This window comes from Jaculus jaculus, chromosome 23 (genome assembly GCF_020740685.1).
Source record: "Jaculus jaculus isolate mJacJac1 chromosome 23, mJacJac1.mat.Y.cur, whole genome shotgun sequence".
NCBI lineage: Eukaryota > Metazoa > Chordata > Mammalia > Rodentia > Dipodidae > Jaculus > Jaculus jaculus.
Window position 1 is genome coordinate 5482613 of NC_059124.1, and position 18488 is coordinate 5501100.

At 54.0% G+C, this 18488-nt stretch overlaps 1 protein-coding gene across 1 annotated transcript; it reads right to left on the bottom strand.

Moving 5' to 3' along the window:
• Positions 1 to 1448: 1448 nt before the first annotated feature.
• Fkbp4 (FKBP prolyl isomerase 4) lies at positions 1449 to 11323 on the bottom strand. Its single transcript, XM_004668698.2, has 10 exons — positions 11170 to 11323; positions 8734 to 8878; positions 8177 to 8319; positions 6992 to 7112; positions 6004 to 6160; positions 5231 to 5321; positions 5055 to 5138; positions 4625 to 4810; positions 3887 to 4126; positions 1449 to 2184 (listed from the first exon to the last, which is right to left on the bottom strand). The coding sequence occupies exons 1-10, from the start codon at positions 11272 to 11274 to the stop codon at positions 2083 to 2085; spliced, it is 1374 nt and encodes a 457-aa protein (XP_004668755.1). The 5' UTR covers positions 11275 to 11323; the 3' UTR covers positions 1449 to 2082.
• Positions 11324 to 18488: the final 7165 nt, after the last annotated feature.

Consider the following 18488-nt stretch of genomic DNA (forward strand, 5'->3'; position numbering starts at 1 on the left):
ATACACATATACATGTATGTATGTACATATTTTTTAAAGTGAACTGTGGCAATGTGTGGTGATGTAAGACTTTAATCCTAGCACTGGGGAGGCAAAGTTAGGAAGACTACCATGAGTGTGAGGCAACCTTGAGACTGTATGGTGAATTCAAGGTCAGCCTGGGCTACAGCAAGTCTCTACCTCTATAAATCAAAATTAATAAAATGAGGGGGGGAAAAGTATCATTCACATATTTTTTTTGACTTGAAATGGGGCACACAATTCACCTTGGGCTGCCCTCAGGGTGGCATCGCAGGTATGGAATGCTGCCAGGTGTGCTGAAGCGCTGGCCTGGTCGGGCAGGTTTTGTGCGATATCCCAAGACTGAGTTTTCAGCCTAAGTGGGATGAGACATCTTTATAAATGGAGACACACATGGGCTGGAGAGACAGGCTTAGCAGTTAAAGCACTTGGCTGCAAAGCCAAAGGACCCAGGTTCTATTCCCCAGGGCCCAGGTACGCCAGATGCACAAGGGGGCGCACGCGTCTGGAGTTCGCCTGCAGTGGCTGGAGGCCCTGGTGCGCCCATTCTCTCTCTGCCTCTTTCTCTCTCTGATAAAAAATAAAAATGAAAAAATGGAGACACACAAGTAGGTGCAGAGCAGGCCAGCCAAGGCAGATGGCGATGAGGCGGGTGGCGGAGGCAGCTCTATAGGGGTAAATGCTTATACGGCAGAAGAGCAGCTGGCAGCCCTGGCGTGCCCATCCTCTCTCTCTCTGCGCCTTTCTCTCAAATAAAAAATAGAAATAGGGCTGGAAGAGACGGCTTAGCGGTTAGGCCTGTGAAGCCTAAGGACCCCAGTTCAAGGCTCAATTCCCCAGGACCCACGTTAACCAGATGCACAAGGGGGCGCACGTGTCTGGAGTTCGTTTCAGTGGCTGGAGGCCCTGGCATACCCATTCTATCAGCCTCTGTCACTCTCAAATAAAAATGAAAAAAACCTTTTTAATGTAATAAAAACTATAAAAGCCAAGCCAGGCGTGGTGGCACACGCCTTTAATCCCAGCACTCCGGAGGCAAAGGTAGGATCGTCATGAGTTCAAGGCCACCCTGAGACTCCACATAGTGAATGCCAGGTCAGCCTGAGCTAGAGACCTTACCTCGTGAGAAAAAACAGCCCCTACCAAGAGTGGCGTGAGGCAGAGCCAACAGGACTGCCCAGCGTGCACGTTTACACTGTCCCCTGCTGTCAGGAACAGAGCAGCGCTCTGCGCAGGCGCGGTGCTCCGCAGGCGCAGCGTGGAGGCGGTGGGCAGCATTTCCTGCTTCGCCAGCGTCTAGTACATCGTCTTCCACCACAGGCCGCACGTGGGCTGGCCTGGCGGACCGTGTACCTTCGTCCTCTCCTGGCCCACAGCCTTCCCACCGCCCCCGGGTCCCAAACTTGAACACAGTGTTGCCTGACGCGCACGGTTTGTTTCCACTTTATTGCTCAAGCTCGGGACTTGAGGTGCACCTGGACCTTCAGCAACATGCAGAAGTGGCCGAGGGGTCGGGGTGGAGACACAACCTGGCTGGGAAGGGACAGAGGCGGTGGCATGGCGGGACGGGGAGGTGCTCCGGGGAGACCACCATGACACCCAAGGACATCATCAGCCACACCGCTGGGGAGGAAGGCAGAGGCACCCGGCGCGCCGTGGTCTGCGTGCCCAGCACCCACGCGGGCACCGCGCTGGAGACGGGCCAGAGGGCGAGGGCGGCTGCCCGGGGGCGACCCTCTCCACCCTGGCTTCCCGTCCCATCCCGTCCTGTACTTCCCCTTCTACCATTTGAAAAGTGACTGAACCAAGGGAGCAAAATAAATTAACGTGCCGACGAGTGCGCGCGGACGGCTCCGTTCTCGTGTACGGGAGGGCAGAGGGGACGCCACCTAGAACTACTCTCCACCACACCAACCCCCAGCCTGTTCTCCCCTTCCCCAAAGCCATCATCCAACCAGATAGAAAAATAAAGGTCTAATTCACTCAAAAATCTTCAGTTTTTACAAAACTAACAGGGTGGAGAGGGAGGCGCGGGGAGCAGGCAGCGCGGGCGGGCGCGGGCTACGCTTCCGTCTCCACCTGAGCGCGGCCCTCCACCGAGCCGGGCGCGTCCTTCATCTCCGCGTCCGTGGGATGGTCTCCTGCAGCCACCTCGACTTTGACCTGCAAGCGAGGAGGAGAGGCTGAGTTCCCACGGGGGGGCATTTCTAGGGCTGGAGAAATCGCTTAGCAGTTGAGGTACAGATTCAAGTCCTGCGTAAACTAGATTGATGCACATGGTGGCTCTGCAGTGGCTAGAGGCCCTGGGGTACCCATTCTCCCTCTCAAATAGTAAAATACACTGGGCCAGCTTCCTACCCCTATGCTGATGCTCAACACTGCTACTTAGGACATTCAGTGTCACTACTCAGGGGCTGTATGCTTTGAGACAAGGTTTCTTTTTGTGATCATAAATGAACTGTGTGAACAGGCCTCCATTGTCCTTCCCATGTGAGGCAAGGTCTCTTACAGGCTTGGACCTCATCAAGTAGTCTACACTGCTTGGCCAGAGCCCCAGGGATCTGCCTGCCTCTCTTGGCCTCCCCAATGCCTGGTTGAAATGAGTTTTGGGGATTGCTCAGGTCCTACCTACCTGGGCACGGTGGCACATGCCTTTAATCCCAGCACTTGGGAGGCAGAGGTAGGAGGATCATGTGAGTTCAAGGCCACTCTGAGACTACATAGTGAATTTCAGGACAGCCTGGACTAGAGTAAGAACCTAACCCGAGGGGAGGGGGGGAACCCACTCAGGTCCCCATGTTTGTGAAGGCACTTTACCAAGTGAGCTATCTTATTTCCCAAACCCTTGTAATATCACTAGACATCAACTCTGTGCTCACCTTAGCAGCACATATACAACGCCGAGCAATACAAAGACTGGCAGAGCCCCGATGACTTACAAATTTAATCCATTTCTTTGTTTGCTGTTTTTGCCTTTCAAGGACCGATCTTACTGTCATCCATGCTGCCCCAAACACACACTGGGCTTGGGGCATAGCTCAGGAGCAAAGCACCCCTGGGCACGCTCAAGGCCCAGGTCCGGGGTTCAGCTCTCCTGGCAGTTACAAGGGGCACAGGGGGGCACGGCTGGGTTGCATCACAGAAGGTGAAAAGCGCAGGGAAGAGCGCACTTGCTAGAAAACCAACATGATCTCACTTCGTCTGTCTCACCTAGTTCCCCTAGACCTCTCTCTCCACAGCCAGGACCCCTCCGGGGAGGAGGGTCTGTCGTAGGATTTAAACACTGTGGCTGGTGTCAGGGCTAACCTCTTCCCGAGGCGGCCCCGGCCCTGACCAAGCAGCCGTCCCTCTGGGCAGCAGAGCTGGAGGACAGCCACCTGCACTGCAAGGATGTAAATACTATGCAAGGGGAAGGCACTCTCCTGACCACTTGGAAACTTATGGCTGTGGGAAAAACTCACCCAAGGCCCTAGCCCTTCCTCTCCACATGGCTCCGTGATCCTGTAGAGCTCCTGGAGCTTTCTCTTCTTACCATGCTTTACAGGCCCTCCGTGTGGCTGCCTTTCCTTGACTCTGTACTCCCCTCAATCAGTAATAAGAAACCAGCCAACCACCCACCCACCCACTACGCCCACGCAGACCATTTAGTGTTTTTCAAAGGTTGAGGCACAAAAGAGAAGTTGAGAACTATCTCAGAGCCACCAGTTCCTGACCCCTAGGGCTCGTGGATGGGTTTCCCTTGTTCAGACACGCGCGCGCTTCATAAGGTCCCATCACTTGTTTCCAGAGCTGGCACCAGGACCCCGCGGGCCGATGAGGCCATTGCCCCCTCTCCAACTCCAGCTGCACCCGGCCTGGTCCTCACCTTGCTGTCCTCCTCCGCCAGTCTCTCGAACATGTTGGCGTAGAGCTTCTTCTCGCGGGCCAGCTGCTGGCGAGTCCGCTGCTGACAGACGGCCAGCTGGGCCTTGGCGGCCCGGTTGCTGGGGTAGAGCTGCAGGACCTTCTGGAAGTCGGCCCGTGCCAAGTCGAAGTCGTTCACAGCCAAGTGGGCCTCACCCCGGCGGAAGAGGCCCTTCTCGTTCTTGCTGTCCAGTTCCAGGGCCTAGGGGCAGAGAGAAGCAGCAAGACACCATCAGCTCTATGGCCATGCTAGCTCCGACGAAAACCCTCACACAACTAGAAGCGGAAATGGCCAGTGCAAGGTTTGTCCAGCAGACGGCAGGGCCAGCCTGGCATTTCCATGCTCTCCACACAAAGCGGCAGGCAAGGGGAGGAAGCGCCGGCTCCCCAGGGTGGTTGTGCTGTGCGTGCCTGTGACCCCAGCGCTGGGAGGCTCAAGTTCAAGGCCACCCTGAGCTACACGTAGTGAGTGAGACCATCTGAAAAGCAACAGAACGAGATCACGATGCCCCCGCCCCAGCCAACCTTTCAGTTCTCCCTTTCAGGACTTGTTCCCACATCCGTGGCACTGTCTGTCACCACCAAAGCCAAAGGGCCTGCTACTGGCACCCAGGACCCCCAGCGACACACCCCACAACCCTGGCAAAGGACCAAGGGCAAGTCAGCGGACAGGCCCGCAGCAGGGCGGAGGGGGCCTCACCTTGTTGCAGCTTTCAACGGCGGCCGGGAAGGCCTGCAACTTGAGGTGACACATGGCCAGATTGAGGTGGGAGGCCAGGCGGAGCGCGTGGGCCTTCTGCATGTCCTCGGGGGAGAAGCTCGACTCGTGCTCCAGCCACGACACGACCTTCCGGTACTGCAGCAGGGCTTGCTTGTACTTGCCCTCCTGGAACGCGACAGGCGCCACTGAGGCTCAGGCGCCAGGCACCTCCACAGTGGCACCAGGTTGCCACACCTGACAGGTGAACACCCGCTGGGCACAAGATTCCCGCCTCCTCCCTGCCCCTGTCCAGACCACAGGCTGACAGCGCACCACGCGAGGCTGCAGGGCCAGCTCCTCCCTATCAGAGGTGCAGCATCGGGGTACCCCACCTTGGGGTGTCCTACGAGCGAGCTGACTGCTGGCTCACCTTGAAGTACACAGTGCCTCTCTCTTTCACTATGGTGCTCTGCTCCAGCTTCTCCTCGGAATTCATCTCCCAGGACTCTTTGGCCTGCGGAACCCAGGGGGCGGAGGAAGAGTGGTCAGCTTCCCCAGGGTGGGCGTCCGGCGGGGAGGACCGTTTCCAGGGCGGGAGCACCTCACCTTCTCAAAACTCTTCAGGTGTACTTCGTATTTCAGCTCAGCATGGGGTGGGACCTGGAACTTCTCCTTCCCAAGGCTGCCGAAAGCGTAGCTGTCGGGTGGAAAAGGCACAGTCACCCAGCAGCCCTCCCTGCCGGGGCCTGAAAGGGCTTTCTGCTCTTTTCCGGGGAGGCGACACTCCATTCCACCCCAGGCTCAAATGCTCCCTGTTCAGAAAGAATTCCCCTGACCTCCCCACACAACTGAGGTGGTCCTCTGAGTACGTTTGTATATGCGTCTCTTAATCGCACACTGTTGTATGAATTTCAGTGAACAATCCAGTGTACTATTCAGTTTACAATGAGACAACAAAGTCCTAGAGGCTGGAGCCAAGACAGCTCAGTGGTTAAAGGTGCATGCTTGCAAAGCCTCCTGGCCTAAGTTCGATTCCCCAGTACCTATGTGAAGCCAAGGGCCCAGCGTGGTGCGCGCACCTCGAGTCTGTCTGCGGTGGCTGCAGGCCGGGGCACGCTCTTCCTCTTTGCAAACAACGTTTTGTTAAGTCTTTGACCCCAGAGGGACTTTCCAATAAGTATTAATGGGGGCATGAATTACCAGCACACTAAGGACAAAGATGTTCCATCTAGGAAACATGGACATTCGTGGCCAGCTCTAAATACAATGAAGAGATCACAGCGGCCCACACGCACGTGTTACAGGTCTTGGTGAACACCACACACACCTGCCTTCTTGCATGCTTTGCTCATCAGCTCCACCAAGTACCCATGCCTTACCTGGGCTTGAGGTGCACAATGGAGTGCTCCCCTTTCTCCATGCGCTGGATAGCCTCCTCCAGCCCAGAGGGCAAATCCAGACTTTCCCCCTCGCCAATTTCGAAGCGGAGCTCGCGCTGGTCAAAGACCTGGTCCTTGTAGTACCCTTTCAGGGCCACTAGCGTGAAAGAGAAGCAGTGCCCAAGGGTGAGAGAGTGCGAAGCCCTGAGGAAATAAACTGTCACCAGCCTCCCTACATTTCCCCAGCACTTCTCATGCCCCACAGAACCCGTTTTCTTAGACGTGGGGGGACTTACAGGTAAGACAAGAGGCTTAGAGAGCTGGGAATGACTTGATGACTTGCCCAAAGCCATCCACAGCCAAGTCTCAAAACCAGGATTTAAAAATACAACTTGGGCTGGAGAGACGGCTTAGCGGTTAAGCGCTTGCCTGTGAAGCCTAAGGACCCCGGTTCGAGGCTGGGTTCCCCAGGTCCCACGTTTAGCCAGATGCACAAGGGGGCGCTCGCGTCTGGAGCTCGTTTGCAGAGGCTGGAAGCCCTGGAGTGCCCATTCTCTCTCTCTCCCTCTATCTGTCTTTCTGTGTCTGTCGCTCTCAAATAAATAAATAATTAAAAAAAAAATACAACTCCATGGGGTGGAGAAACGGCATAGTGGTTAAGTGGCTTGCCAAAGAACCCAGGTTCAATTCCCCAGAGATGCACAAGGGGGCGTGCACATCTGGCGTTCGTTTACAGTGGTTGGAGGACCTGATGGGCTTATTCTCTCTCCTTTCTCTCTCAAATAAAATATTTAAAAAAACAGCAGCCCCAGCCAGGTGGTGGTGCACACCTTAAATCCCACTACTCGGGAGGCGGACATAGGATCGCCTGGAGACTGCACAGTGAGTCGCAAGGAGGCCTAGGCTAGAGCGAGACCCTGCCTTGAAAAGTGAATGAATAAAAAGTAACTTGATTCTTGTTCCCAAACTACAGGCTACCTTGACTCACCCTCCACCAGAGCACCATCGTTGGGCCTGGCATAGCCTTCCCCCCGAACCCGTATCCTGCGGATGATGCCACCATCTTCATCCTCGGTGAGGTCCTCTCCTTTGAACTCAAACAACTCCACCTGTGGAATAAGACAAAGTGACCAACTCCTTCCTTCCCGGGCCAGCTCATCAGCAGAGAAAGAGCCCCTCTCAGCCTGCACCGACGAGCCACCACTGTCGCCACACGCTGCTGCTCAGAGCCGTCCTACTCCTCAGTCAGGGCGCCGCCGCCACTTACGAGCTACCTGCCCTGGCCTGTGCCTGACCGAGAGAAGCAGGCCGCGGAGACTTCACCTGTCCCCAGAAGAACAATCTACCTGCTATCCTGCTCCACTGAACAGGAACAAAGGAGCTGGGTGTGGTAGCGCACGCCTAATCCCAACACTCAGGAAGCAGAGGTGAAAGGATCACCATGAGTTCAAGGCCACCCTGAGGCTACAGAGTAAATTCCAAGTCAGCCTGGACTTTAGTTAAGAGCCTATCTCAAAAAACAAACAAAAAAAATTAAAAATGAAACTCCACTCAGGCGTGGTGACAAACATCTTTAATCCCAGTACTCAGGTGGCAGAAATAGGAGGTTGTTGTGAGTTCGAGGCCATCCTGAGACTACAAAGTGATTTCCAGGTCAGCCTGGGCTAGAGCGAGACCTTACCTAAAAGAACATGAGCAACTTTTCTGGTAGGAACCAGAGCTGACAGGCAGTCATTTATTTACGTGTTGTTCCGTGCCTACCAACTGGCTTGCCATGTTCAACCTGAACAGGTGCAGTCTACCTCCTCAGGGAAGCCATACCTCAACCCCTGACCTGTAGGGAGGCACCTCTCCCCTCGAGCCCTAGGGTGCCAGCATTTCTTTCTGCCCTTGTAATTGACTGTTTTCCCACGTCCCGACTCCTCGCGGTGAGAAGACCTTAACCACTGAGCTCTTGTAGCCTGGAAGGGCTTCACTACTTCCCACCCAAGCCTCCTTTACTGGCCTCTCTACCGCGGCAGCAGAGCCAGCTCTCCGCCCATTTCTGCTCTCAGGCTGGCCCTCAGCTTCGGCTACAAGGTCCCTAAGAGGCAGGCAGGGCTGGAGAGCAGCCAGGTACTGGGGTGAGGTAAGGCCGGGCTCTTTACCAGGATCTCTGTGGCCGGACACTCACCTCAAATATAAGTGTGGAGTTGGGGGGGATCTTTGGAGGGCTGCCCGCGGAGCCGTAGGCATATTCTGGTTTGCAAGTGATGTGGCACACTTCTCCCACCTTCATGGTTGCTACAGCAATATCCCAAGCCTTGATGACCTCCCCTGGAGAGAGAAGCAAACAGAAGCTTTTAGCGGCGGTCTGACCCTGGCTGTTCCCCCAGGAGGGTTCCTGCACTAAACCGAGGGGCTCTGAGCTCGACATGGAGCAAGCAGCGTGAGCGAGCGCCACGTGGCGCACGTTAGGAGGCATCCCAGAAGGAAGACGGTCTGTTCCAGAGGACGGTGAGGGGAAGAAACCAGAACTCGGAGAACAGGAGGAGAAAGGCGGAGGTGGTGAACAAGTAACGCAAGCGGCTCGCTACCGACCAGCTACCCTCGAGTTTCCGCCCTCGCCCCTCCACGCACCCCCTTCAGGCAGGGTTCTACTCTGGTGGCCAGTCTTGCGCTCACGGGCTTGGTTAAGACTGCGCCAGCTTCGTGTGCCTGACGGCCCTCCCGCCCACTAGCCACGCCCACCTTTCCCCAGGTCAAAGGAGAATTTGTCCTTGCGGTCCAGACTGGAGTCAAACTTGGTGCCATCTAGCAGCCACCCAGTGTAGTGGACTGAGACTCGGTCCCCGATCATGGGCGTCTCCGTGCCCGTGCCTTCCCGCTTGATGACCTGGGAGGAAGGGGGAGAAAGTGAGTGCATGTGGGCAGAGTGGGGCCCCCTAACTGCCTGGCAGCCTCCAAGAGGAATGTACTGGGACTTCTGTGCCCACCTCCACCGTCTACTTGTACGCAGAATCCTCAAATGGTCCAATACCAAGAACCAGCTAACTTCCCCAGTTTGAGCTTTAATCTCCAGATTGAAAATCCTGAGTTTGGGCTGGAGAGATGGCTTACTGGTTAAGGCGCTTGCTTAAGGTGCTTGCCTGCGAAGCCAAAGAACCCAGGTTCAATTGCCCAGGATCCATGGTAAGCCAGATGCACAAGGTGGCGCAAGCATTTTGCAGTGTTCGGAGGCACTAGCGTACCCATTCTACCTGCCCCTTTCTCTCTCTCAAATAAATAAAATAAATAAGGGCTGGAGAGAGGGCTTAGTGGTGAAGGCGTTTGCCTACAAAGCCAAAGGATGGTGGTCCAATTCTCCAGAAACCCACGTTAAGCCAGATGCACACGGGGGGGGGGGGGGGGGGGGGGGAGCGCATGCATCTGGAGTTCCTTTGCAGTGGCTGGAGGCCATGGTGCGCCCATTCTCTACCTCTTTCAATTGAACAGGTAAGATTTTTTTTTTAATGAAGAACATTTTTAAAAAATTAAATAGCCGGGCATAGTGGTGCACGCCTTTAATCCCCGCACTGGGGAGGCAGAGGTAGGAGAATTGCCATGAGTTCAAGGCCACTGTGAGACTCCATAGTGAATTCCAGGTCAGCCTGGGCTAGAGTGAGACCCTACCTCGGAAAAAGAAAAATCAATAAATAAATAAATAGAAGCCCCTGAACTCTCCAGATCAAGACTGTAAGGTACTGATGACAATCCCTTATCAATCACAGAACCTGGAACCTCGACCTGATAATGGAAGGGACCAGCAGCAATCAGGTAAGTCTACAAGCTGCTCCATTTCCTCCTTCCTTCTAAATGCCATTGCTGTTCAAAATTGCCTCTGGCTGGGACAGAGTTGAGAAAGAGTAATAGAGAGCCGAGCAGTTCTCCACTGGGCAAGCAAAGGGCAGGTTACCCCGAACACAAAAGCTCTCCACCATGCCCTAGACTCTGACTTGGGAAAATGAGCCTACCTGACTGACAGGCTAACAAGGGAATCTTTTTATTTCAGGATCTCTACTTCTGTCTTGGGCATTAAAAAAAAAAAAAAAAAGGTGACCCCCCCCATGGGCCATCTGGTGGCCGTGGGGTTGCGCTCTGAGGAAAAAATCTTCCTTCACAGAATGGACAGGGGGAGAAATGACCCTTCCTGCAATCAGAGCCTTGCAGAACAGAGAAGGGGCTGCACGCTCAGTCACAGCAGCTCCGTTTCTGGACCAGGTGAAGGCGGCTCCCGAGGTCCCTGACTTTGCACGGGCTACACGGTAGGACGCCAAGAGGGGAAACAATGGACCGGGGCGGGGGGTGGGGGGGTCGCACTGCATGCGGGGCTAGGATTTCACTGTCCAGCTCTGAACCAAGGCGGGCGGTTGTCCTGACCCGGGCCAGGCTGCCCTCTCTCTCGCTCCTCCTCTCTGGCCATTCAAATGCAGGCGGATACCTGCTTTGGGCAAAGGCACCTCCTCCAACAGGCCAGCACCCCGAAGCCCCAACTGCGCGCGGAGGTGAGGGAGGGTGTTGTGGGTGGGTCGGGGAGACCGGAGGAAAAACTACAGGTTCCAGCATGCACCGCTGCCGCCCTCCCCGGGGCCGAGGAAGGGGGCACTGCATGGCCGAGTCGGTGACCTCGCAGGGTCTGGGCGCCTTTGGAGAAGGGGGGGGGGTGCGCAGGCACAAAAGGGCTCGGCCCGGGGTTGGGGAACGGGCAAGAAAACTGCTCCACGTCCAAGTTAATGTTTAACTTTCACGGTGGGCGAGCTCGCGCACCTCCTGTCCGAGCGGGTGCGGCGGCGAACTCACTGACCCCGGGGCAGGCCCGGAGGGGTCGCGGGGAGGTGGTTCCCCCCCACACACCCCCGCCAGCCCGGGCCTCGTGCGTCCCCGCCCGCTCCCCCCGCCGTCCCTCGGTGCCCCGGCGCTGCGGCGGGAGCTGAGCGCTGCACTAGCGGCCCCGGTCCGGCCGGGCAAGGCCGTGGGGCGAGGTGGACACGCCATCCCCGGGGCCGAGCGTGCAACATCCTCAGCAACGCGGCCCCGTGTCCGGGGAGGTCGCGGCACGGGCGGCTGCACGACCGCCCCCACCCCGGGCGGCGCCGCGCTCCCCCCCCACCCCCACCTCCAGCACGCCACGCCGCCGGGCGCGCTCACCTTCAGCACGCCTTCGTCCCGCTTGGGGCTGATGTCCACGCCATCGAGGGGCAGCGGCGCCGACTGCGCCCCGTTCTCGGCCGCCTTCATCTCCTCGGCGGTCATGGCCTCCCGAGCTGGGCGGCGCGTCGTTGGCGGCGGGCGGGCGGGCGCGAGGTGACGACGGGACCCGACTCGGACCGACCGACCGACCTACCTGAGCGGCCGGCCGGGCTGCTGGCGCGCGGCGCGGCGCGGAGCGGAGGGGCTGCGCTGCGTGCGCACACACGGCGGACCGCGCGCTCTGGGACGACCCGGGCCCGCGCGCACGCGCACACGCGCTCGCAGCCCGCGCTCCGGTGGGCGGGGCTGACGGCGGCGGGGCGCGGCCCGGGCTGTGATTGGCCCGTCTCTCCCCGAGGGGGCGTGGCCGGGAGGAGCCGCGGGGAGGGGCGCCGGCGCGGGGGCGGGGGCCGAGAACTTTCTAGAGAGCGGAGCGGTTGAGCGCAGTTGCGGGAGGGGGGGAGGGGGGGAAAAATCCTGCTGCGGCTGAGTTTATTGATTCATTTGTTTATTTATTTATTTTGGTTTGCGAGGTAGTTCTAGCCCGGACCAGGAGTTCGCGATGGAGTCTCAGGCTGGTCTCGAACGCACGGCGACCCTAGTGCCTCTGCTTCCCAAATGCGGGGATTAAAGGCATGCACCATCACGCCGGGCTTGAGGTGGTTTGGTTTTACGGGTTTTTTTTTAAGCTTTTTTTTTTTTTTTCGATTTTTAGACATAGTGTTTCCCTGTAGCTCAGGCTCACGTTGTTCACCTGAAATTCACTATGCAGTCCAAGGCTGGTTTCGAACTCGTGATCCTCCTGCCTCTGCTTCCCAAGTGTTGGGATTAAAGGCATGCGAACCCAAGCCCAGTTTCTTTTCTTTCTTTCTTTTTTTTTTTTTTGTGGTTGTTGCTGGTGGTGTTTGTTTTGTTTTCAGAGATAGGTTCTCCCTCTAATCCAGGCTGACCTGGAATAAGCTACTGTGCAGTCCCAGGCTAGTCCCGAACTCGCGATCCTCCTGCTTCTGCCTCCCAAGTGCTGGGATGACGACAGGCGTGCATCCCCATGCCCGGCACCCTCAGACTGCTTTAATGATTTGTTTTACCTTCTGCACGGTTTCCCTCACTCCCGGTGGCTGCCCTCTTCTCTCCCGAGGATCACACTCCACCCCGCCATCCCCCACTCATCCCAGACACCGGGGTCTTCAGATGCTGCCCATCCGCACGCGGCAGTCATTCCTAAATCCAGGCCTAACCGGCCACCCTGTCCGCCCCGGGCACCCTGCCCAGCCACCCCATGTGAATGGCGAGGATCCGCCTCCCGGGACTGCACCCAGGGACGCTCCTGGAGTGGCGTGACCCACGCTTGGACACCTAAGGAGCCGTGGAGAAAGGATCCCCAAGAAGTGACGGGGAGGCCAGGAGCGGCCATTCCCATGCCGCCCACACCCCCCGCGCCCAAGGCGCACGGAATGGGAGGAAGCCACCTTGAAGTCCCCAGGAGCCTGGAAGAACCGGCCACGTGCTGCTGCAAGCTGGCCACTTGTAAAAGCTGACCCAGTGAGCCAGAGAGACTTGCAAGTGGGCGTTGCATGTGTTAAAGGGACCTTCCACCACATCAACCAGACGTTTGGGTTAATTCCAAAGTGGTTTCAACTCACAGAAAAAGAAAAAGAAAAAGCGCCACCTCGTTGTTTTGTTTTGTTTTGTTTTCTCCTAAGGGCGCACGGGAAGGAATGTTTACAATGGCTGGTTCCCAAATGTTGCCTGTGCAGTTGGGAGCGTGCTTGCTTTAAAATGCACTGCCTAGTTACCCAAACAATGCTGGCTTGACGGGAAAGATCTTTCTGGAAAGAATCCTCAGTTTGTCCAGCACGGACATGTCACCCCTTTCCCCCACCCCCACCCCCATTACAAACAGCGCCTGGAGAAAGGGCTTATCAAATAGCTATTGGCTTTGTGGATTTTTTTCCTAACATAATGAACTTTATTTCGTCTCTCTGTTGTGTTGTGGCGCTATGTGTCACTGAGTTGTTACAATAAAATTTCAGCGTCTTCCTTCGTTGGAGCCCCTCCCGCAGAGCGGCGCAAAGGGGGTAAAACCGTGCTCTCCAGCAGTGCCCAGACCCCTCTCTGGTGACTGGAGATAACCTAAGAGGATATTGGGGGGGGGAGTCTCTTCTGCAGTGCAGAAGGACCCACCGAAACTTCTTCAGGAGATAAGTGGGCAGTGCCTTGCACAAGGCTCTTATCTCTGCTGCTTTTGGCTGATGTAACTACTGCTTCTCTGAGAGGGACTCGGTTAGGGCCTGTTACAACAAGTTGGGACACAAGAGTTAATTTTTTTTATTTTTTATTTATTTATTTATTTTTTTTGCCGGGCACAGAGGTAGGAGAATCACCATGACAAGTTCGAGGCCACCCTGAGACTACATAGTGAATTCTAGGTCAGCCTGGGCTAGAGTGAGACCCTACCTTGAAAAACAACAACAACAACAAAAAATTTTAAAATTTTTTATTGACAGCTTCCAGACAAACCATAATTCCCTTCCCTCCCCAACTTTCCCTTTCACAAATCCACTCTCCTCCATATCCCCTCCCTCTGTCCGTTAGTCTCCCTTTTATTTCTCTCTTTTATTTTCATGTCATCTTTTCCTCCTATTATGAGGAAAGTGAAGGTAGTGCTAGGCGCTGTGACTTGATGCCAATTTCTGTCTGTGGTGATCGCATTGGAAGCAGTCCTACCCTTCCTTTGGCTCTTACATTCTCCCAGCCACCTCTTCCTCAATGGACCCTGAGCCTTGGAGGGTGTGATAGAGATGTTTCAGTGCTGAGCACTCCTCCGTCACATCTTCTCACCACTATAGTGACTGTTGGGTCGTCAAAGTGGTCACTGCCACCTGAAAAGAGAAGCCTCTCTAACCCAAAGTGAAAGTAATGTTAATATACGGGCATGAACATTAAGTAAAGTGCTTAAGGGACAGTTTGGGGAACATAATAATATGCATTTAGCCAGACAAGAGCAGGCGTTACATTCCTAATGCTCATGACCTCCCCCACCATAGGCTTTTGGTTAGTTTTTCTGTATTCCCTCCCATAGAGCAGGTCTCCAGTCCAATATGAGAGCAGCTGGTTTCCCCCATAACAGACATGTCATTACTGCACCCATCGGCTCATTTGGCCTGGCTGGCCAAACTTGAGGCTTGCAGTGTCTACTGTTTTCAGCACTGATGATTTCTGTCTCTCACATGGAAAAAAAAAAAAAACTTTTTACAGCTTTCAGTCTGCTGGTCCATAGGAAGGAGTTTTTTTTTTTTTAATTTTTTGTTTATTTATTTATTTATTTGTTTGAGAGCAACAGACACAGAGAGAGAAAGAGGCAGAGAGAGAGAGAGAGAGAATGGGCATGCCAGGGCTTCCAGCCACGGCAAACTAACCCCAGATGCGTGCGCCCCCTTGTGCACCTGGCTAATGTGGGTCCTGGGGAATTGAGCCTTGAACCGGGGTCCCTAGGCTTCACAGGCAAGCACTTAACCGCTAAGCCATCTCTCTAGCCCAGGAAGGAGTTTTTTTTAGCAGCTTGATTTCTCAGTGATCTTGCAGCCCAGGCATGTGGAGTCTTCAGCAATAGGGTCTTACCATCTATTCCTGGCAGGAAACCAAGAGCCTTGACATTGGCCTGTAATGTATTGCGGGCATCAGGGACCTCCCTGGCCAACAACTCACTGGAAGGTATCTCATCCCTGGCACTAAAATTTGAAAAAATAAATTTTTTTTTTAGACAGTCTCACTCTGTAGCCCAGGCTGTCCTAAGCTCAGTATGTAGACCAGGCTGGCCTTAAATTCAGGGTGGTCTGTCTGCCTCAGTCTCCTGCTCCTGCTGGGATCACAAGTCTGAGCTTCCATGCCTGGCTTAGAAGCATTAACGTTTAAAACTATTTACTCGAGGGGCAGAAAAAGTGGCAGACATAGTGAGAATGGGTATTCCCAGGCTTCCTGCTGCTGCAAACAAACTCCACGTGCATGCACCACTTTGTGCATCTGGCTTTACCTGCGTACTAGGGTATTGAACTTCATCAGGCTCTGCAAGTAAGTGCCTTTAACTGCTGAGCCATCTTTCCAGTCCCAAGAGTTAACGTGTTTTTTTTTTTTTTTCAAGGTAAGGTCTCACTCTAGTTCAGAGCTGACCTGGAATTCATGATGGAGTCTTAAAGTGGCCTTGAACTCATGGCGATCCTCCTACCTCTGCTTCTCGAGTGCTGCGGTCAAAGGCATGTGCCACCAGGCCGGGTAAGAGTTAACATTTTTTTTCCAAGGTAGTGTGTCACTCTATCCCAGTCTGACCCTGGAACTTACTCTGTAGTCTGAGGGTGGCCTCAAACTCATGGCAATCTTCCTGCCTCTGCCTCCTGAGTGCTGGAATTAAAAGTGTGCACCACCACGCCTGGCTAAGAGTTAATTTTTTTTTTTTTTTTCTTAGGTAGGGTCTCACTCCAGCCCAGGCTGACCTGGAACTTACTCTAGTCTCAGGGCGGCCTTAAACTCATGGTGATCTTCCTTCCTCTTCCTCCCAACTGGGATTAAAGGCGTGCGCCACCAAGCTAAGAGTTAACTTGTAAAGTAATGCTTTCCTGTGTCATGATAGTAACAGCATAGTATTAGTGCCTTTCATTTTGTGCAGAAACCTACTTTTTTAAAAAATATATTTTACTTATTTATTTGATACAAAGAAAGAGGCAGAGAGAAAGAGAGAGGGAGAGAATGGGCACTCTAAGGCCTTCAGCCACTGTAAACAAACTCCAGATGCATCTTGTGCATCTGGCTTACATGGACCTGGAGAATCGAACCAGGATCCTTTGGCTTTGTAGGCAAATGCCTTAACCGCTATGCCATCTCTCCAGCCCCAGCACCTACTGTTAACATGTGCCTGCATATTGCATGAACCTGAACAGTGGACAACAGTGACATGTTTTGAGTCCCTCAAATGCAGTCATTTAAACAGAAGCAGCTTGTTAATCTGCAAGCCTCCATTTCTTGTCCATAAAGCAGAGCTGGTAACTCCTGTAAATGAAGGTAACTTGATGGTTAAGTAATGTTTTTATTTATTTGCAAGCAGAGAGAGAGAGACAGAGAGGGCACACCAGGGCCTCCAGCCACTGCAAATGAACTCCAGATGCACGCTCCACTTTTTGCATGTGGCTCTACAGGGGTACTGGGGAATCGAATCCAGGTCATTAGACTTTGCCAACAAGTGCATTAACCACTGAGCCATCTCTCCAGCCCAGCTTGATGGTTAAAACAGAAGGAACATATACATGTAACTAGTATAGGGCTGGGCATCCAGCGGTGGCCCGATAAAAATGGTCATGACAGCCAGTCAGGCGTGGTGGCGCACACCTTTAATCCCAGCACTGTGGGAGGCAGAGGTGGGAGGATTGCCATGAGTTCAAGGCCACCCTGAAATTACATAATAAATTCCAGGTCAGCCTGGGCTAGAGTGAGGCCCTATCTCGAACTACCAAAAAAAAGGTGATTATTGTAATATGATGTGTGCCAAGACGTAGCAGGGACCAAGTGCTGTGTTAACAGGTCTGTGTGAGAGGGAAGGTGGGAGCAAGGACATAAGGGCAAAGGTTCTGGTGAGAAAGCTCAGCCTCCATTGCTGGGGAGCAATGAATGAATGGTTCCCTGAATTTTGGGTACTTGAATGCCAGGGCAAGACCTACGTGCTCCTAAAGTTGTTTTACCTGGTTGTGGCCTATGTCATGTTTTTCCTCATCCCAAGCCTTATGCATGCACATGGAAAACACACACAACATACTTGTGGACAGAGGGAATGGGCCTTCAGTACTTCTTGCGGCTACAAAAGAACTCTAGATACACGCTCCACTTTGTGCATCCAAGTTTACATGGGTACTGAGGAGTCAAACCGAGACCCACAGGCTTTGCAAGCAACAGTCTTTAACTGTTAAGTCATTCGGCTGCAGTCACTACATTGTTTTCATAACTCGTAATGAATAGTTTCTGTAGGAAACTAGCCCGTTGTCAATCACAACCACCATTTTTAAAATTTTTTTATTTTTTATTTATTTTTATTTATTTATTTGAGAGCGACAGACACAGAGAGAAAGACAAATAGAGGGAGAGAGAGAGAACGGGCGCGCCAGGGCTTCCAGCCACTGCAAACGAACTCCAGACGCGTGCGCCCCCTTGTGCATCTGGCTAACGTGGGACCTGGGAAACCGAGCCTTGAACCAGGGTCCTTAGGCTTCACAGGCAAGCGCTTAACCGCTAAGCCATCTCTCCAGCCATTCGGCTGCAGTCACTACATTGTTTTCATAACTCGTAATGAATAGTTTCTGTAGGAAACTAGCCCGTTGTCAATCACAACCACCATTTTTTTCTAAATGTTTGAGCTAGGGCTGGAGAGATGGCTTAGTGGCTAAGACACTTGCCTTTGAAGCCTAAGGACCCACGTTTGACTCCCCAGAAACCATGTAAAGAGAGATGCACATAGTGGTGCATGTGTCTGGAGTTCATCTGCAGTGGTCCTGGCGCCCAATGATCTCTCCCTATCTGCCTCTTTCTGTGTGAAATAAAATATTTTAGCTGGGTATGGTGGCATATTCCTTTAATCCTAGCACTCAGGAGGCAGAGGGCGTAGGATTGACATGAGTTCCAGGCCAGTGTGAGACTACATACTGAATTTCAGGTCAGCCTGGGCGAGAGCAGGACCCTAACTCCCAAATATGTGTGTGTGTATGAGAGAGAGAGAGAGAGAGAGAGAGAGAGAGAGAGAGAGAGACAGACAGACAAGACAGAGGTAGAATGAAACATATGGGCGTGCCAGGACCTCTTGTTACTGCAAACCAACTCCAGACAGAACAGGCCCCTTTATGCATCCGTATTTCCGTGGGTATTGATTGGGAAATCGAACCTAAACTGTCAAGCTTTACAAGTAAGTGAGCAAGCGCCTATAACCGCTGAGCCACCCCTCCATCCTCCATTATGACAACTATTAATGGGATTCTCAGTTGGCTCGATGACTAGGGATCTTCCTTGCCAGGGTAACCCTCACGGCCAAGGTTATCAAGTCAAGCCCCAGGGTCCCGTTGCCAAGGGTACAGATCAATGGCGTCGGTATGACACGACCCACGGCCCTCCGGAACCTTCTGGAGAAAAGGAGTGGCCCGCGGGCCTGTCACTCAGCGAAGCCTGGAGCGGAAGTCCCGCCCATCCCTCCCAGGGATTGGACAGCCTGGCGGTGACGTAACTTCCGCTCACCGCGGCTGCCG

Excerpts from the sequence above, each read along its gene's own strand:
- Fkbp4 (XM_004668698.2), bottom strand. The coding sequence starts at position 11,274 with ATGACCGCCGAGGAGATGAAGGCGGCCGAGAACGGGGCGCAGTCGGCG. Across the intron at positions 8,879-11,169 it reads GGGACGAAGGCGTGCTGAAG|GTCATCAAGCGGGAAGGCAC; the intron begins GTGAGCGCGCCC and ends CCTTCCTCCCAG. Across the intron at positions 2,185-3,886 it reads TGGCGGAGGAGGACAGCAAG|GTCAAAGTCGAGGTGGCTGC; the intron begins GTGAGGACCAGG and ends CCTCGCTTGCAG.